The following is a 20,727-nucleotide window of genomic DNA, read 5'->3' as shown; positions in this document are numbered from 1 at the left end:
CACAGTAGAGCTCCCTGGGTCCACTTTGGTAACTGCTGGCCTAATGGTACTAGCCTCTCCTGATAGACCTCATTTGGATCCCTTGGCAGTCTTAGAATAAATTCTGCTAGCTCCTGAATGTATGTGTGGGGGTCACAGTTGGGCTGTATAACAGCTTCTCATCTTTCTTTCTTTCTTTTTTTTTCTTTTTGATTTTTCGAGACAGGGTTTCTCTGTGTAGTTTTGCGCCTTTCCTGGATCTCGCTCTGTAGACCAGGCTGGCCTTGAACTCACAGAGATCTGCCTGCCTCTGACTCCAGAGTGCTGGGATTAAAGGCATGCGCCACCACCACCCAGCAGCTTCTCATCTTTCTAAATGCTCCTCATCCCACTGTTGACCAGGGATCAGGGTTAATTAATCTCCATGGGAGTAATGAATGCCTTAGGCCTCTGATAGGAATGAAACACTCCCCAGAGTTCATCTGTTTATTAACTTTATGGGTAAGTAAAGAAGGAGAGAGGGTGAAGGAAAGGAGGACCCAGCTAACCGAGGCAGGTGGCTGAGAACCACCCAAGAGGAGCAGGTGCTTCTGGAAATACAGAGACACCTGCCCAAAGGCCCCCATTGGGCCATCTCCCCATGTGACTCCAGCCTGCAGTTCAGATGGTGCCACCCTATTTGATCATGGTCGTGCCCAGGTCTTGCTTGAGAGGCTGGAAGTTGAACAAGATGGGCTTCTCAGGCACCAGGATGAGGTTGAACTTGGTCCCTACATCATGGAGACTTTGGACCTCGATTCTGAAGTTCTCCAGCACCTGAAGAAGAAGGAGGTAGGCTTGGAAAATGGAAAGGAGAATTTGTCTCCCTTAGGCCACACACACTTGACATCTTTAGGTGTGGGATTGATCTGTTGAGTACGATCTAAAGAACATGCCACGAACTATTCGGCCTCTCACTGTGTCTAAATGGGCCCTGCATGCTCTGTTCCATGGCTTTGACCTTAACGAGTAGTCTGTTGAGCAATCTCTCCCACCTCCCATCCTGAGTGGGGACAGAGAGATGCTCAGGGGATGTCAATGGGTGATAAGTGGGTTCATCCAAATGAGGAGGCAGCTGAGAGTTGTGGGAGATGGATGAGCCCTGGTCCTGCACTCCCTGGATTCTGAGATGGAAGGAGGAGGGTTGATGACTTCATTGGGGCCATGGAAATCCCAGGGTGCTGACATGTCCCAGAGCCCCACTCACGTTGATTAGGAAGATGGTCATTTCCAGCTCTGCAATCCGCCGTCCCAGGCACTGCCGAACACCCCAGCCAAAGCCCAAGTAACGGAAGTGGGTGCTATTTTTGCTTTTTTCCAGCCAACGAGTTGGGTCATACTTGTTTGGGTTGGGGAAGAAGCTGGGTTCTCGGCCCATGGCATAGTTAGCCACCTGTACCAACATCTAGGAGCAAGGCAACAAAACCTGAGCAGTTCCAGCTGCCCACTGTCCTGAGGGCAGCCTAGCCCCAACCTCCTTGAAAGCCTGATTCCAAGCCTGGCTGCCCAGCTACACAAAACAGGACAGGGCAGGGCCTTCTGCCCACTGTAGCTTCAAACAAGGGTCCTGCCACTCTGTAAGCACTGAGGAGGGCTGAAGACACACAACAAGGAATAACCCGTGGGGTTTTCCTATGCTTGTCTCAACGCTTGCCTCACTCTCAACCCAGAAATACAGTCAGGCTCATCTTGTAACCCTGGACTCCAGCATTCATTCATCATCCCCCATGCCCACCACCATTGCTGTTCACACAAACTGAGACTGCTGCATCTGAGTGCCCCACCAGTGTGCCCCAGCATCAGGAAGAAAGGCTCCGATAGGAGCCCCCATCACCAGCAATCTGCCTGGAACTGAAGCCTCCTCCCTCCTCCCCTCCATCTGACTGGCAGAGCCCCTTAGTCCTACCTTGGCAGGAATCTTGTAATTACGAAGTACCAGGTCATTCGCAATATATCTCTGCAAGGTCACGGAGATGGGGTGGAGTCTGCAGAAAGAGAACCCTCAGAGATAGATAGTTCCAGATCCCGGAACCAGGACATATCCCCCACCCTGGCTCCCACACCAGCTGGGCATTTCAGCCCCCCACTACAGCACCCCAGGGAGAAACTAAGGCAGGACCTGGATCTAGCTCTAGCTCCCCAGTCTTGCTGTCTCTTCCAAACCCCTTACTTCCTGTTTCTAATCTCCACTAGCCCACTCCTTGGAACCCTTCCCCGGGCGGGGGTTAGCGGGGGAGGCATGGGTATCCTGGACTTGCCTCAGTGTCTCCTTGATGCTGGCTTTTAGGAGTGGGACCAACTGTACCATCTTGGCCATGTCTCCCTGGGCCTGGCGCCGGGCAGCCAAAACCTCTGCTCGCAGCTTCTCCTGTACCTTCAGGTTGTGTGCCATCTCATAAAGGTTCCACTGCAGGGTCATGGATGTCTGGCAGGAACACACGGGTTGCAAAAGCCAGGAAGGCCCGTCACTTTAAGGCACCTCAGTGTCTTTCACCCACATTAAAGAACTTCTCTCTGTTTTACTCTCAACCCCCCATATCCAAGACCATTTGCAAAACCTTCGAAAGGCCAGCGTTTAAGAAGGTTTTCTCGGTGTCCAGGTAGGGAGCTTGTGATGTAGTCAATTAGTAGACTGCTTGCCTGACATGCACAAGGTCTGGAGTTCAATCCCCACCACCATATAAACTGTGTGTTGCCGGGCGGTGGTGGCGCACGCCTTTAATCCCAGCACTCGGGAGGCAGAGCCAGGCAGATCTCTGTGAGTTCGAGGCCAGCCTGGGCTACCAAGTGAGTTCCAGGAAAAGGCGCAAAGCTACACAGAGAAACCCTGTCTCGAAAAACCAAAAAAAAAAACAAAAAACAAAAAAAACAAAAAAAAACTGTGTGTTAGTACATTTGGGAGACAGGATTTCAATGTCATCCTTAACTACACAAGTTCAAGGCCAGCCTGGGCTACCTGACACACTGTCTCAAAAAATAGCTAATGCCAAGGAAGGGAATTCAGAGCAGGATTTGCCTCTGTCTTCATCCTGCATGTCACCAGCTCTCATTCATCTCCTACCCAATAGAATGTCAGGTACATAGACAATATCCTCATCTAGCAGGCTCCAGAGGCTCCCAGAAACCACATGTATACCTCTGTAAGGTTTGTCCATCCATGTCAAGGGTGTGGTGGTGCAGGCCTTTAATCCCAACACTTTGGGAGGCTGAGGCAGGCGGATCTCTGAGTCGAGGCCAGCCTGGTCTACAGAGTGAGTTCCAGGACAGCCAGGGCTACACAGAGAAACCCTGTCTTGAAAAAAAAAAAAAAAAAAAAAAAAAAAGAAAGAAAAAAGAAATAAAACAAAAAAAGTTTATCCACCCAAGTGACTGTCAACAACCACCCGTTCACCAATAGCAGGCTGAACCTCGGCATTCATCCCAGCAGTAGAAAATATGACTCACCACCCAGAAACCAGACCACAGATCTGTTCTCCATCTTTGCTGCAGTTGATGCAAAACAATGTAACCTCAACGGGAACCAGAGGCTCCAGCCTGACCCGTGCACACCTGCCTGCAGCCACCCTAGCATCTATCTCTCCTACAACCTCTTCAACACATGGCCAGTGCCCTAGCTACACAGAGCTGCAGACATTGGCAGTTCCTCCTCCTCCTCAAATTCCTTTGCCTACCCACAAAGCATATACAGAGTCCTGGAACACATCGATCACATGTGTGTTTATCTCAGAGCCTCCGAGGCCTGCTACAGAGCAGCTACCCAGGGACAGTTGTCAAACAAGGTAGTCCATTCCCCTCCACTAGCTGTGTGCCTCAGACTCATCTCTCTGTGCCACTATTCACCTAAAAAGAAAGGACGATAGTGATATACCTCACAGTGTCACAGGGCCTAAAAACAAACTCTTCAGTTGCCCAAAGGGCAACAGAACCTAGGATAAAAAGTTTGGCATCTTTCAAGGGCGGTGGGGTGGAGAATCCGCCCAGGAGCTGACTCTCACTGTCTCCATCCACATTACTGTCTTTTTGCAACCTTCAACTCTGAGTCACATTCTTGCTCAACTCTGCTCAAAAAAAACATCATCTGATCACTCAAAGAACATCTATAAAAGCTGGTACACAAGGTCAATCAGTCTGGAGTCTGCCTGTGCTATCTCTTCTCCTTGAGGCTGAAAACACCAAGATAAGAGGAATTTCTATGGTGTCGAGATTCCAAGAATGGAATCTTGCAAGCAGATCACCTCATGATGGGGCTGCCCCACCCCAGTTACCACAATTGGGATCAAAACTACCTCCCTGAGAGGAATCTCATGACCAACACTGAATGCTACCCCCACAAACAACAATTCCCCTTTCGACTCTCCAAGTGGTCAGAAGCTGTGCACGCCTCTGCCATCTAGCACTGTGACACATGACAGTCATGTTATCACCCTACCTCCAGCCCCAAATCCACATGTCTCATCCAAACTCTTAATATCTCTTAAAGTGACTACATTTGGATACGCCCTCTAAGGAGACTATGGGGTGAAAGGGGGACGTGGGTGTGGGCTTTAGTCCGGTAACTGATGTCCTAAGAAGAGGAAGAAGTCATGAGGGATGCCCATGTGTAGACACCAGGGAGACTGCCACCTTCAAGTCAAGGAGTCAAGCCTCAGGATGAGCCAGTCCTGCCCACACCTTGGTATTGGTTCCAGCGTCAAACTGGGATAAACAATTGTCTGTTGTTGGAGCCACTCATGTGCGCTGTTCAATTATGGTTAAACTCCCAAGATTAACAGACTCCTGTCTCTTGGCTGAGAACACCATAATCCCAGCACTTGGGAGCCCAAGGCAGGAGGATTGGTGTGAGTTCAGGGCCAGCCTGAGCTATAGAGTGAATTCCAGGCCCACTTACACTAGAGTGAGACCTTGTCTGAAACAACAACCACCAACATACATCTGGAAATGTAGCTCAGTTGGTAGAATGCTTGCCTAGCACACAAGAAGCCTTGGGTTGGGTCTAATCATGAAGTTAATCATGGGCAGGAGAGACAGCTCATCAGTTAAGAGGACCTGGATTCAATCTGAGCACCCCGAGGGTGGCTTGCAGCTGTAATGCCAGTCCCAAGGGATCTGACACCGTCTTCTATCCCACTCAGGCACCAGGCACCCACATGGTGCGGACATACATGCAGGCAGAACACTCATACACATAAAAAAAAAAAAAAAAAAAAAAAAAGTCAAATTTTTATTCAATCAAACACGGTAATAGCACTCCTGCAATCCACATATTTAGGGAGCGGAGGCAGAAAGATCAAGAGTTCAAGGTCATCCTCGACTACATAGTCAGTTCAAAGCCACCCTGGGCTACGGAAGCCCCCATCTCAAAAACAACCAAAACTCTATGAGAGGAGAATAACAGAACCCTGTTATTCCCTCTTGGTCACAGATGAATGTCTCAGATTCTGCCCTATGGGTGGCGAACGGTGTTTGGTTCACGACAGAACTTTGACCTCACCCTTTAAGAGACTACTATTTAGGGCCTGGCACCGAGAGAAGAGAAGCGTATCCTGCAGGAGTGCCAGGCCTCCCCCGCCCCCCACCCCCATATTGAGCGGCAGTGGGGGAAGGGAGCACGTGGGCACCCAGGAGGCCGGGCCCCACAGCACTTACTGTGTCCACCCCTCCTGCCAGCATCTCTGTAATGTTGGCCTGGATGTTCTTGAAGGGCAGCTTATTGCCTCCCAGGAGGCTATAAAGGACACCAGGGTACTTGCCGAAGTCCTGCTTCTGCCTTAAGTCCCAGTAAAAGTTCTGGGTGTATTCATCAGCTGTGGGGCGGGAGGAAGAACAGAGTGAGGCTCCCTGCAGGTGGGAGGGTGGGAGGGTGGGAGGGGCTTAGTATTCCAGAACCCCTCTTGGTAGACAGCCATTTTCCTAAGCCTCTGGTTTGCACTAACCCCTTCATGTCTGGTTTGTCATTTAATCCCTCTTACGTTCTCTGCACTTTGTGTTTTGCCTGTGTAATGCATGTCTGGGCACCATGTGTGTGCAACGCCCATGAAGGCCAGAGGAGGGTGTTGGATCCCCTGGGACTGGAGTTACACACAGTTGTGCGCTACCATGTAGATTGGGAATTGAACCAGGGACCTCTGGAAGAGCAGCCAGTACTCTCAACAACTGGGCCATCTCTCCAGCCCTTGTCGCTTAATTCATGACCATCCCCACTGTGTGTGTGTGTGTGTGTGTGTGTGTGTGTGAGAGAGAGAGAGAGAGAGAGAGAGAGAGAGAGAGAGAGAGAGAGAGAGAGAGAGCATGCATACATGGGTGTGGAGGTAAGACACAACCTCAGCTATTGCTCCCCAGACACCATCCACCTTGTTTCTTTGAGGCAGGGTCTCTTATTGGCCTGGAGCTCACCAAGTGTCTAGGGTATCTGGCCAGTGAACCCCAGGAACCCACATGTCTCAGCCTCCCAGCCCCTACAAGCACCACTATGAAGCAATATGAGTCCTGGGAATTGAACTCAGGGCTCCACATTTGCAAGCTTTACCAACTGGACAGAGAGGGTTGCTTGCCCGGGATTACACAGGAACTGATGGCCAAGGTGACATTTGATTCCATCACACCCCAGTCAGCTTTATCCATCCAACCTGCCCTTCTCAACACATCTGGCCCTCTCCCCAAGCCTCCCATCACCCAGACAGCTATGGCTCAGACATAGCCCTCAACTCTATAGATAAAGAGCACCTTTTTAAAAGGGTTTTTTAAGTGCTTATTTTTTAAAATGAAGTATACATGTATATTTATCATGTGGTGTGGTGTGTGTGTGTGTGTGTGTGTGTGTGTGTGTGTGTGTGTGTGTGTGTGTATGTCTGTGTCTGTGTGTGTGTCTGTGTCTGTGTCTGTGTATATAAGTGTAGGGGCCGGTGGAGGACAGAAGAGTACATCAAATCCCCTGGAACTGGAGTTACAGGAAGTTGTGAGTCTCCTAATGTGAGTCCTGGAATTCAAACTCCTATCTGCTCTAAGACAAGTAAGTGTCCTTAACTGCTGAGCCATCTCTCCAGCCCCTAGTCATGAGCTCTTTTAAGGGACATCTTGAACATCTTTACTCCCCCTTCTCCAGGAAAAAAAAAAAAAAAAAAAAAACTCCAATAGTCAGCCTCCAGTCCTGACACTCATCCCTGCTCACCAGGGATTTTCCTCAATGGTAAATTAGTGCCCCTTGACTAATCTTGAAACAAAGAGGCAGCCTGAAGCCAGGCACCCAGCTAGATGCACCCTTTGTCAGGTGAGTCCACTTCCTCAGTACTGCCAGAGGCGTCCTCACCTTTATTGAAAATCACATCCCAGGCAGCCGCATGGTCCTTCCAGGTCTTAGTTCTGAAGAGTCGAAAGAGTTCTGGAGGCAGGTTGAGCATGGGGACACTGGTGTGGAACATCTGGTAGACGGCATCGATGAACCGCTGGGGCTCGGGGTCCACGATCTCCTCCAACATCCCCAGGCGCTCCCCAAATACAACACTGGTGATGGCTGCGGTAGGAGCTGAGGCTGAGGACCCCTTCCCACCCAGCCACCTGAGAGCCTCAGCTCCCAGAATCCTCTCCACCCATGCCCGCCACACCCAGGAACGCTCCCTTGTCCTTAGCTTCCTCCAGCAAAGAAACTGAGACCCCAGCCCCAAGGGATGAAAGAAGACTGCCCTCCTGGCTGGCATTCAGGTCCCTCAGAGGGATGTAAGGGAGGTCCTGAAAAGGATGCTTTTGGAGGAAGCATGTACTACTCCTCCTGAGCCAGGATGGAACTGTCCAAGGGGGATTTCCCCCTTGTAATTGTCTGGATTCACAGCATCACACATGAGCTGGGATAGTTGGGATATCAGTCTCTGAGTCACCCAGGACTCAATCTGGCTGGGGCTAATATCACAATCACTTTCAAGTTTTCTCACCTACCACGTGAAGAATTTGAATGCCAGCTTCATACCAAGCCCAGGGTACCCCAAGTCTATAGGTGCCACATGACCGCCACTAAGCCATACGCATGCACTGTTCCCTGGTCGAAGCTGCCTTAACGTCCGTACCCAGTCTGGATAACTTCTAGGTGTCCCTCACCACCCAGCTCAGATCAACCATGAAGGCCTCCTCCCTCCTGCTCAACTTCAGAGGTCTGTTTCTAGGGGAGGGAGACATGCAGCAGGAAGGACCAGACCAAGCTCTGGCTTTTGGAGGACGGTGGCATGGAGGACCTATGTTTTGGGGACCCTCCCGACATAAATGTCAGATAAGAGGGACCTGGCTGCCCCCTGAGTGGCCGACCGTGGGGCATGTTCAAGAAGCTGATCAACGCAACTGGCTGGCTCCCCAGCCAGCCACGGGCAAGACCCTTACACTCGAAGGCAAAGCGGAACAGGTCATCACTGATGTCCCCCGAGAAGTTTCCAGCGCTCTGCTGCTTGATGCGTCTGTGCAAGACTTTGACGAAGTCCTGAGCGACACCTTCCAGCAGGGGCACGAAGTTCTTGATGGCTTCTGGCGCCATCACCTCCTGGTTTAGGACAATTCGATCTTTCTTCCAAGCCTCCGAACTCCTAGAGAAACACACGTCCCACCTCATGGTCACAGGCCCCAGGCCTGGCACAGAGGCACTAGCTAGACTCTCTAGCTTTCAGAGCAGGCAACATCACCATCTTCCCCCCCTCAACCCCCACCCCCAACATTCACTGTTGTCTCCTCCTCCCTCCCTGGCCTGCCTGGCCTAGGAGAGGAGGAGAGACGGTGACAGAGACCAAAGCCTGACTGCTGCCACCACCAAGAACCGGAAACTCTTATCTCCCTTGAAGTAACCCTCAGTGGGCCCCCTCTAAGTCCATCTTCCACACATTCCGCTGCCTTCTGGTCCTTGCACAACTCTGCCATTGAAGGCCCCTCTACGTCATCTTTCTCATTCCCACACGGGTGAAGCTGACGGACCTTTCCGCCCCAAAGTGTCTGAGTGTTCGCTGTGTTGGGGATCCCAGCTACTCAGAATCATTTCATTAAAACCCCGAGTTTAGGAACAGCGCAAAGCCTCAGCAGGTAAAGGTGTTCACCACTAAGCCTGAAGGCCTGAGTCCAAGTCCCAGGACTCACATGGTGTCAGGAGAGACACGACTCTTTGACTTCTACACATGTGCAATGGTCCACACGCATACACATGTATGTACACACATAAATGTAATTTTTATATAAAAAAAACACACAATTCATGTCACACATAAAAATCAACCTATGCAGAGCTCTTTTCCTAATTTGGGAGTTTGTTTTCTAAGAATGCTGTGGTGAGCTGGCAAGATGGCTTACTGCTCTTGCACAGGAACCACATTTAGTTCCCGGCACCCCTGTAGGGCACTCACAACCACTTATAACAACTCCAGAGAACCCGATGCCCTCTTTTAGCCTCTAGGGGCACCTATATACACATGGCATATACACTCACACAGACATACACACACATACATGAATTTGAACTGTTTAGGGGTCCCCCAGGCAGTGGGATCCCTAGTGCATGAGCCGGCTTTTTGGAGCCTAGTGCCTATGGTGAGACACTTTGCTCAGCCTTGGTGCAGGGAGGAGGGGCTTGGACCTGCCTCCACTGAGTGTACCAGACTCTGCTGACTCCCCAGGGGAGACCTTGCCTTGAAGGAGGTGGGAATGGAGGGTGGGTTGGGGGGAAGGCTGGGGGGTGGGAGGAGGGAGGATGGGGGAATCTGAGGTTGTTATGTAAAATGAATAGAAAATCTCTTAATAAAAAAAAATGAGAATAAAAACTTTTTAAAGAAAAGTTTAGAGTTTGGGGGCAAAGATGTATAAACTCATGGCCCCAACCCATCTTGCCATCCCATAGCTGTCTTCACCGCTGGGGGAGCCCCCAGCCTGAATCCCTGGCCCCTATTTTATGTATAGTTTTACTGAATCTACATATATTCCTAAAAAGTACTAAAGAGAATGCACAATTATTTCCAGATTTTTTAAACCCCTGTCAGATTTGGGGGCCCTTTGCCTCCTCCACTCAGTTTTACGTTTCAGGACAGTTCTGTTGTGGACCTGGATTCATACATGATGGCTGGTATATGCCACTTTTCTCTCGTCCACCATCCTCTCAACCATCTAGGAGGCTTCCTGGCTTTTCTGTGCTTTCTTTTTTTTTTTTTTTTTTTTTTTTTTTTTTTTTTTTTTTTTTTTTTGGTTTTTCGAGACAGGGTTTCTCTGTGTAGCTTTGCGCCTTTCCTGGAACTCACTTGGTAGACCAGGCTGGCCTCGAACTCACAGAGATCCACCTGGCTCTGCCTCCCGAGTGCTGGGATTAAAGGCGTGCGCCACCACCGCCCGGCTTTTTTCTGTGCTTTCTTATGTCTTCTCACAGGAGAACATTCTAGTCTATGTCCCCTGGGAGAAATACTCTATGGCATATGTCTCTAAAGTTAGAAACACTAAAGTAATCACAGCCATCATGGCTCTGGGAATAGTCAAGTCTCAGGAAATAAGATCCAAGCGTTGTCCACACAGAGACCTGGTTTATGTTTTTTTGTTTGTTTGTTTTTTGATTTTTGTTTTTCAAGACAGGGTTTCTCTGTGTAGCTTTGTGCCTTTCCTGGAACTCACTTGGTAGCCCAGGTTGGCCTTGAATTCACAGAGATCCGCCTGGCTCTGCCTCCCAAGTGCTGGGATTAAAGGCGTGAGCCACCATCACCAGGCTGAGACCTGGTTTATGTTTCCACCACAGTGGACAAGATCATCAGCTGCTCCAGGGCCTTGCCAGCCTTTGATCTAGTCACATTTTAATTTTCCAATGATGGTGGCACATGTTTTAAATCTTTAAGGGAGTCAGAGGAAGGTTGATGTCTGTAGTTTGAGACCAGCCTGGTCTACATAGTGACTTCTAAGATGTTCTAGACTATGTAAAGAAACTCTCTGTGTGTGTGTGTGTGTGTGTGTGTGTGTGTGTGTGTGTGTGTGTGTGTACACATATATTGTCAGGAACCATGCAGCCTAGTCTCAGATCAACATATGACTACCTGTCCAGTGGGTTTCCTCCGGGCAAGTCACCTGAGGAAAAGAACTCTCACTTGGCAAGGACCAGTAGTTCACAGAACAGCGTAGGAATTCGCAAAGTTCATACAGCTTGCAGGCTCTTTTCTCTCTCATTATATTACTGATTCTTTGAGCAGCTTTTAGTTTTACTTTGTCGGTCACACATGCAATAGCTATAATTTTCCCTGGAAATTCTGCTCTTTCTCAAATATTTTCCCCTAAAATTCATCAGGGAGCTAATGTTTCTCAGATCTCTTATTTGGAATTACTAACTACAACTCCCAATCCTGAGAACTTTTCTGGTTCAATGGAGATAGGTACACATGAGAAAACAAGACCTGGAACATTAACCATGTCTCACAGTTCTAGGAAGGAGAGCAGGGCATGCATACACAGACTAGGGAGAAAGCCTCAGGAATACACATAGTGCCAACTGTTGAGAGTAAGTTCCCTGGACACCAAGCATAGAATCATTGGTAGAATCTGGCATGCTCCAAGAGGAAAAAACACAATGCAAAATGTAGGACGGATAGATCCATCTTTACCATACATAGGAGCTTATATTGGTGGAAGATGTATGGTACAGTGAGATGGGAAAAAGAGTGCTTTATTAAGGTCTGCCTTTTACAGAGAGATTGAGACATGGAACCCTCTTGTAGAAAAGGGAACCAAATAAAAGCATATCTTACAGACATGAAAGAGTTGTCTGGGTTTGAATATTGCCCTTAAAGCATTGTGCCCACATCTATTACTTTTAAACTTTGTAACCTCAGTAGCTGCCAGCTGATGTAAGTGCTGCAGAGTAGGATGTGTCTGGCTCGATATATAGTTAAGCCTGCAAAAATGCTGAATTCTGTGTCTAGAATAAGGCTATGTGGGGATGCAAAAATGTATATGGGGAATCAGAAAGGGGAACAATGGGGCTTTCATAAATAAAGATGACTCAAGCTACTCGAGGCCACTTGAGTGTAATCCACTCGGTGGTCAGAAATTTTCCTTGTGCCAACACCCCTTCCCTGCCTCAGGACCTGAGCCCAAGCTGAGGTTTGACCCCAGCCATAAATAAGCAGTTTGGTAGAGAACAGTATCTACATTTCAATGATGGGCTCCGCTGCCTCTCACAGCTCCTTCAGGCTGTCAGGCCCCCACTTCACTTGCCCCAGTACTGCCAACACCTGGCACAAGGCCCGGTACTCAGCGGGTGCTTGACGAAGTGGCACTTCACACTTAAAGCAATTAGTGAGAACTTTGCAAAGTCCTTCGCCGTGAAGGACCTCAGCCTGTCCTTGCCCTGGAAGCTGGCAGGACAGTTCTCTATCACCACCACCACCATCACCACCATCACCATCATTATGGAACAGGAAGATGAGGAGACCCACTCTCTCCCTATCATTCTCCTCCAACACCCTCCACACACACACACGGTTCACTCAGAACTCACTTAAACAGGACCCCAATGGGTCTCTGGTAATACTGGTGATAGGCGACCCAGGGGGGCACGAGGTATCGTTCCGGGTAGGGACCCTCGCATGAAAAGAGCAGCGCTGCGTCTTCAGGGTCCAAAATATAAACCGACTCCATGTTGCCAAGCTTCTCCCTAGAAAGACAAGAGAGAGGCTGATGTTGGAACTGAAGCAGCCGTGAAAATCCCAGGCGGCCAGGCCTCTCCACACGACGGGTACACAGCTTTCTGGCTGGGACCTTCACTTTGCTGAGCCTGAGTTTCGTCTGTGAAATGGAGATGAATATGCCATCTGTCCCACGGGGCTGCTGAAGAGCCGAACGTGACACATGCATCTATGACCATTGTGACCATTCCTGATGGACAGCTTCGTGGACACTATCCTGCATCACACAGCATACCCCAGGACCGGCCCCACCCCCCTCCCAAACCTTCTCTTTACAATCATGTCTATTCCACGCTGAATCTTCTTGTCCTGCTGGCACACTTCCACGTCAGCCTGCAGTGCATGTCCTGCCTCTCCCATGTTCCAGGCTAGAGGACCCCTGTAGAACTGTACCTCAGAGTAGACATCCTGCTCCGGGAGTCAGATGGGACCCTGAAGGTAAGACTTCAGGGCTGAGGAGATGACTCGGGAATTAAGAGCATATCCCACTCTTGCTGGGCCCCCAGCACCCATGTTGGATAGCTCCAGGGGATCCAACACCCTCTCCTGGCCTCCAGGGGTAGCTGCCCTCTTGTGCACCCATCTCCCCTTCAGACACGTACACCGAATGACAAATTTCAACTACATCTTTGTTCAAGAGGAACTGCAGTTAAGATGTCAAGGCCCAACGATGGATGAAGATGACGGGTGACAGGGACCACAGAACGCTTTGCAGACAGCCTCCAGTGACACCCAACGTACGTACGACCCGGTGTCCTCCTATAAAACCAGATTCTACCAGAGACATGAAAAAGATGACTCGGTGACTAGGTGAGAGGACTGGTCTAACAGCTGGGTAGAGTGACCCCAGAGAAGCCAGTCTTGCAGATTTGCAGATGTGCTCCTGATGTCAGAATCTAGCTCCCCAGCTCTCGGGCAATACACTGCATATCTCTCTCTCTCTCTCTCTCTCTCTCTCTCTCTCTCTCTCTCTCTCTCTCTCTCTCTCTCCCCTCTCTCTCTCTTCTCTCTCCCTCTTCTCCCCTCTCTTCTCTCTCTTCTCTCTCTCTCCCCTCTCTTTCTCTCTCTCTCCTCTCTCCTCTCTCTTCTTTCTCCCTCTTCTCCCCTCCCTTTCTCTCTCTCTCTCTCTCTCTCTCTCTCTCTCTCTCTCTCTCTCTCTCTCTCTCTCTCTCTCACACACACACACACACACACACACACACACACACACACACACACACACGCAACTTCTACAAAGCCACAGGAGAGTATGCCTCTCATTTATACCCACCTTTTGCCTAAGAAAGATTCGCTGAATTTAGATTTTAAGGAAACAAGTATCTTACAAACGTAGGACACGAGTCAGGTTGTGCTCCCTCCCTGCCTGACACCCCTTCCTTCATTCCTCTTCCTCTCCCCCTCCTATCTCCTCTTCCTCTCTCTCCTCTCCTCCCTCCTTCTCCCTCTCTTTATCTCTCTATCTCTGTCCTTTCATCTCTCTTCCCTCTTTCCTAGCTCTGGCTCCTTCCCTCTCTGATCATTTCAGCACCCTACTTCAAGTCCCGCCCCGTGTGTGTGTGTGTGTGTGTGTGTGTGTGTGTGTGTGTGTGTGTGTGTGTCTTCTCCTTCTCTCCTAATTTCTCCTCCCTCTCCTTCTTTTCTCCATCCCCCCTCATCCCCCCTTGGAGAGCACTACGTCTGTCAGAGTCTAAGCCCAGGCCCACCTTCACGAGCCATGGCCTTCCTCGGCTTGTCCATGGCCTCTAGAGAACTCCCTTCAGTGTTTTTCCAGCTTCCTCTATCCAGTCCCATATTTGCTACAGCCTGAAAGGCCTTGAAATGCCGTCAGGATCATTAGTCTCAGTTCTGAGACTTGAGCCCAAGGCAATGATCTGACATCAACAGAATCCCCGAAAGAGAGATGCTCATCAGAACATGGTATCTAAGGGCAGGGAGGCTCACTTAAAGCCTGTCTTCCAAACGTAGCTGTCCGTACACCCTGGACTACTGAACTGCTGTTTTACGTTGTCTTAAAGAGAGAAGAGGCAAACTCTTTCTGTGCATTGGGGAAACAACTCCACAGGACATATGCAGTAGTCACATTCTTAGTGTTACTCAAGTACCATATAAGTGAAGGGTGGATGCGATCTCAAATTATTCATTCCGGCTTCCCTGCATCTTCTCAGCCGTTCTCCAAAGACTGCAAAGAGACTTCATTATTCCGTTCGCTACCTTCTAGTCCATAAATTACAGCATCACTCTGACTGTGGAGCAAGGTGTTGCACAACTGGATTCCCAGTACTGGCTTCGGCCTGATGACCTGAGGACCTTGGTAAGTCCCTTCTCCTTCCAGAAAATGGGGATGGGTGGGAGTAATAACACTAACTTCAGGGGACACAGCACAACACTCAGACGGAAGTGACTGAGAGAACGGCTGATAATAAGGTGCTCTGAAGGGACAGCTTGGAAACAGGGTAAGGATCCTGCCATGAAGATAAAATGCACTGCCCTCAATGCTCGCTTCCAGCCGCAGCACCTCCCGTCTCCTAGGGAAAAGCGGCTCCTAGAGAAAACCCATAAGTAGCCTACAGACTTCTGACCACAAGTACTGTTGAGCTAGGCTAGGCCACAGACCCTGAGGTTTCAGAAGCCATGGACTGCAAGGTGATTGCTCCTAGAAGATGCTTAGGAAACAAAACCAGTTACTGCGGAGTCCCAAAGGGCCTGGAGCTGAGGTTGGCACAGAAGCAGGGTGGAAGCTTAGCCGGCAGCTAGGTGACCTAAACCTACCTCTCTCCTGAAGACAGAGACAGCCAACTTGTCTTTTAGGGTCTCTGGGGGATAGTAGATGAATGGAGGCAGTGGGGGGGGGTGCATTTGCTCACACCCCTTCCCACAAGGAACTGTGAAAGCAGAAATCTGAAGTCTTGGGGCCAGAGACTGGGATGGCTGTACTTCTCTTAGCACCCTCCCTAGCCTCGAAGAAATGGAAGAAGGCAGACCTGAGTCTAAGACCCCAAGCAGAACTTTTGAGGAACAATGAGCAGCCGGCCTGGAGCCCTGTGCCTCCCGTCATACCTGCCTCTGCCCTCTGCCAGGCTTACCTGTAAATGGGGCCGTACTTCTGGAAATTCTGCATGTGGTGATAATGGACTCTGTGTGTGCCATTCTCCTTCCAGAAGTGGTACAGGTTTAGCCAACCATTGTCCCCGGGGGAAGGAATCTCATTAAAGGGGCGAGGACTATTAGTAGAGATACTAGCTCCCCCGCCAGTGGCCAACGTCGGACCCTGCCAGGTAGGGCTCAAGAAAGGTTGGCAGCTTTTGACCAGCACTGAGCGCAAGGGAAGCCCTTTGGCCAGCATTCTGTCCCCGCGACTGCCACTTCTTGCTGAGCACCTCCCTCCACCCCTAGCCTCCAGAGCCACACTTTATAACCACTAGCTCAAGGCCAAGAGAGAAGATGGAGCGCTGACCTCCCCCCTCCCTCTCCGAAGGGCTGGGCCCACACCGCCCCTCCCAAACTCAGAGAAGAACTTTCCAACTTTCTGTCTGAGAGGTCTGTAGTCAGGCTAAGCAAACACAGACAGCAGGCTCCAGGCATCTGACCTCAGTGTCCACCCTATGGGTCCCTGAGACCACTATCCTCCAGACACCTTTAAAGGCAAGTTTGCTATCTCTACCTTCAGGGGAGGAAAAGGAGGCTTAGGCCTCCTGACCAGCAGCTAGCTCTCCACCCTGCCTGGATTCCACCCTGCGCTCCGGGCCTTCGGCGCTGGCCGGGCTTGCTAGCCTTGCCTGCGGTTTAACAGGAGCGAGGCCTTCTGCTGGCCCCTAGGTGGGGTCCAGATGCTGACAGACATCCTGTAAGATGAGCGATAGCCCGAGATCACAGGTCAGGAGGGGCTGACCCCATGGCCCTAGATATCTTCCTCATGGCCCCAGAACTTACAAACGGTTGATTATTAGCTGATCTTGAACAGCTTGATATCCTTGAAATTCTTTTTTTTTCCTCCTTGTCAAACAAAACATACTCCATGTTCTCTGAAAGTGCTCTGACTAGCAAGTATTGCTTTATTATTTTCATTTTGTTTTTGAGATCCTGCTGCCTCGGTGTCCTGAGTCCTGGGATTATATGCATGCACCACTGTGCCAGAAATGGTCTTTCTTCTTTTGTTTTGAAACAGGATCTTACTGTGTTGCCTGCCTAGGTGACCTGTCTTTCTCTTCCTCCCAAGTACTGGGATTATAGGCATTTGCACTCTACCACATCCAGCTCAGCATGCTCTTTCTTCAGCTCATGCTTATGTATATCAAAACGCACTGAGCTACATATATCCTTGTCTTTGATTTGAATAGGATCTCACCATGTAACCCTGGCTAGCCTGGAACTCGCTTTGTAGATCAGGCTGACCTCAAACTTACAGAGATCTACACGCCTAGCTCTTGGTTTGTTTGTCTGGTTTTTTTGTTTGTTTGTTTGTTTTTTGTTTTTCATTTTACTGAATGTTATTCCATGAAAAGATTAATAAAAAATTTGTGGGTTTTTTTCCTAACAGATTATTTTTCTTATGAAAAACAGGGAGTCTTTAAAAGAAAACTCCAATTCAGTGAGTTAAAGTCAAGCTAAGTTTGGGTGCAGCTTTTGCCCTCCTTAGGTACTGTGAGAAGGACAGTGGATTGTCACTGTGGGCAGAGGACGCATCTGCCAAGAAAAGGCAGGAGGCACCAGGCACAATGATGCTTGCCTGAGAGGCTCACGGTCACCCATGGCTATGAATTTGAGGCCAGTCTGGGATATTTGAAAGTCTACCTCAAGAAATGGGAGGGGTTGGGGGGAGGGAGGAGAAGGGAGGGAGAGGGGAGGGAGGGGAATGTGAATCTGAATGTGGGGGCCAGCGGTAACTGGAACTCTGTGGCCCTGAAAAGCTCTGTGTTGTCACTAGCATATGGCAGGGAAGGAACAGAAATTCATTACATTGGGTCCCAGCAAGGACAACAGTCTGTCATGTCTCACTGATTCAGGTTGGTAGTCACCTGACTCTCAACTGACTGGGCCCATTAACACAGTCTCAGCTTTCATCAAAACAGCTGAGTGTCCTGGGCCAGGCTGTCTAGGTGTGAATTCCCATGCCTCTTCTCAGGGCGGAAACTCACTGCCCTTCTTCTGAACAAAATAAGGGAAGTCCAGGCTAGCAGGAAACAGCAGAGGGAATTGGAGAGGCCAGGTAGGAGGTAATAGGGAGCAGGTAAGGCAGGCTGGAACTCAGTCAGGAGACAGAGGCAGCCAAGGCCCATGGAGGCAGGAGGAGACCACCTTCATAGAAAGTTCTTTCCAGTGATTCCATGGCAACAGTAAGTATGGCTCAGGACAAGGGTGAGGAGAAACCAAGGCCACACACAGGCAGTGACTCCCTGGAGAATGGATTTGCAAATGGGGCTCTGTCTTCACCTCTCTGGGACTCTACTAAAGGAAGGATGGGCCCCAGTAAGCAGGACATGGGCCTGGTCCAGCTGCCTGAAGCTTGTCCCACAGGCTTCTTGTACTCTGACTTCCAGACCCTTGGACCTGGATTTCTTTCAAAGCCCTTTAAACATGCTTTCTGTGAGTAGCAGATGAGCCATCTAACAGAAACCTAGAGGCCTGGATTCAGGAACCCAGGATCAGTGCCCCAAGATTGAAGATAGAAAGAGCACTTGGCTTGCTCAGCCTTGGCCAGGACCCTAGGGCTCACCTGTGTCTGTGGGATAGACTAGGCAGTTTGCATGGTTCTTCTTCATCCCCACAGCTCCCTTACCAGGCAGGTTCAAAACCTTTGCCTGAGTTACAGAGGGGGACCTGAGGCTCAGCTAAAATGGCTACTTTCCCGGAGTCACAATGCTAACTAGCAGTACAGTAGGGATTCAAGTTGCTCCTGGACTGGAACTAGGCTCTCACCATGTTGCTGAGAGCTGGACCTGGGATGCAACCAAGGACAGTTGGCGTTATGAGGGCACATCCTGCAAGCCAGAAATCGCTGGCTGGGTTACCTGATGTCACAGGGTCATTTCTGTCAGCTCCCATTGTACAGATGAGAAAAATGAGGTCTAGGAAGGGGCAGATAACGACCATGGGTCACTAGAGGACAGCCAGGATCAGGTCTCTGGGTCCCCATGGAGCCACAAGGGACCAATCAAGGGATGGGCCTTCCCCTGTGGCCCCCAGCCACAGCAGATTTCTGCTGAGGTTTCCAGCTGATGTTAGAGGCCAAGGCTGGGGAAGAAAAGGAAGCTTTAATCTCCTCCGGCCTTGGAGAGATTTGAAGAAGCAAAGGAATTTCACCTTAAAACCTGGTTCCTCATTATCCCTCACCCAATTCCTCAGGGTCAGTATGGCTGACTCAGAGGAATCTGAGTCCAGTGAGCTAAGATCTATGGCCAGGCTAAGATAGATTGACTAAGATAGATCGACTCCCAGACCTTAGCAGATTAGCTACCACGAGCTCTGCAGGTCAGTTCCTCCTCCACATGCGAGGCTTTCAACTCATCCACCCACCAAACCAAACCCATACCTACCCTCCCAGCCCAGACCAGCCCCTCCACACACCCTGCACCCACCGCTTCCCAGAACGCACCCCTCAGTCACCAAGAGAGCTGTTAAATCAGCAGAACGAGGCCCACCTGATGAAAGCGTATTCATCAAAAACACACCTTCCGTGTGCCATACTGCCCGACAGCCGTCTATGCCGGACCTATTGTACAGTGAAGAACGTGATTCCCTTTCTTATCTACTGACAACAGATCTACTAAAACACACACAGGGGCTGGGGGAGCCGACTCCGTTGTAAGGTGCTTGCCACACAAGCATGGGAACCTGAGTTCTAATCCCCAGCAGCTGCGTAAACAGCTGGGTCCTGTCGGCAGGCACCTGTAATCTTAGCACTGGGGAAACAGAAACATGATTGCTAGGACTTCCTGTCCAGCCAGCTGAGCCCAACTGGTAAGCCCCGAGTTCCGTAAGTGACCCTGTCTCAAAAGGTAAAGTAAACAGTGATCAAGAAAGACATCTGGGCAGGGCGGTGGTGGCGCACTCCTTTAATCCCAGCACTCCAGAGGCAGAGCCAGGCGGATCTCTGTGAGTTCGAGGCCAGCCTGGGCTACACAGTGAGTTCCAGGACAGGATTCAAAACTACACCAAGAAACCCTGTCTCAAAAAAAAAAGACATCTGATATAGACTTGCGGCACACACACACACACACACACACACACACACACACACACACACACACCAAATAAAACACATAATAAAAGACAGAGCAGCCTATTGACTGCCTAAGGCTGGGGACTTAGGAGAATCTGGGGGTAATGCATAAAGAATATTGGGGTTCTTAGGGTACTGGAGATGAAAATGGTTTCACACTGATGTCCTGATGGCTATAAAATGTGGATATAAGAAAATCATTAGGGCTGGAGAGATGGCTCAGAGGTTAAGAGCACTGGCTGTTCTTCCAGAGGTCCTGAGTTCAATTCCCAGCAACTACATGGTGGCTCACAACCATCTGTAATGAGATCTGGCGGCCTCTTCTGGCCTGCAGGGACACATGCAAACAGAACACTGCATACATAATAAATAAATCTTTAAAAAAAAAAAAAAGAAAGAAAGAAAGAAAAAGAAAAAAGAAAATCATTAAAGGGTCTGGAGAGATGTCTCAGAAGTTAAGAGCCTCGACGGCATGCTCACAGCAGCTCACGACCATATGTAACTCCAGTCCCGGGGGATCCAGTCCCTTCTTCTGACCTCTGAGACCACGATGCACAAACATGGAACACATATATACATGCAGGCAAAACATTCACACGCAGAAAATAATAACTAAGTCGTTTTTAAAGAAAAAAAGATAGTTGTGTGCTTTAAATGAGTCTATTGTTCTGAGCGTGGAGGTGCATCTCTGTAATCCGAGCACTAGGAAAGCTGGGGCAGGAGAATCACAAGCTCAGGGGTAGCCTGGGCTGCATAGTGATAGGCTATCCTGGACAATGTAGGGAGGGAGACTCTGTCTCAAAAATAACAAAAAGC

At 49.8% G+C, this 20,727-nt stretch overlaps 1 protein-coding gene across 2 annotated transcripts in view; it reads right to left on the bottom strand.

The window, feature by feature from the left end:
* Positions 1–451: 451 nt before the first annotated feature.
* Cyp11a1 (cytochrome P450 family 11 subfamily A member 1) overlaps positions 452–20,727 on the bottom strand; it is a 31,482-nt gene continuing 11,206 nt past the window's right edge. The window contains exons 1-9 of one of the 2 annotated variants that reach the window (XM_006971514.4): positions 15,776–16,094; positions 12,506–12,661; positions 8,383–8,582; positions 7,325–7,528; positions 5,665–5,822; positions 2,277–2,443; positions 1,925–2,003; positions 1,226–1,423; positions 452–795 (exon numbers count right to left, since the gene is read on the bottom strand). In XM_006971514.4, the coding sequence (XP_006971576.2) occupies positions 655–795; positions 1,226–1,423; positions 1,925–2,003; positions 2,277–2,443; positions 5,665–5,822; positions 7,325–7,528; positions 8,383–8,582; positions 12,506–12,661; positions 15,776–16,035 (1,563 nt within the window). In that variant the 5' untranslated portion in view covers positions 16,036–16,094 and the 3' untranslated portion in view covers positions 452–654. Of the gene's footprint in view, positions 796–1,225; positions 1,424–1,924; positions 2,004–2,276; positions 2,444–5,664; positions 5,823–7,324; positions 7,529–8,382; positions 8,583–12,505; positions 12,662–15,775; positions 16,095–20,727 lie in introns of those variants that run through there. The other variant, XM_042281016.2, reaches the window with a different exon arrangement.

The sequence above is a fragment of the Peromyscus maniculatus genome, chromosome 7, assembly GCF_049852395.1.
Source record: "Peromyscus maniculatus bairdii isolate BWxNUB_F1_BW_parent chromosome 7, HU_Pman_BW_mat_3.1, whole genome shotgun sequence".
NCBI classification, from domain to species: Eukaryota; Metazoa; Chordata; class Mammalia; order Rodentia; family Cricetidae; genus Peromyscus; species Peromyscus maniculatus.
This window is presented reverse-complemented; position numbering and strand designations above follow the sequence as displayed.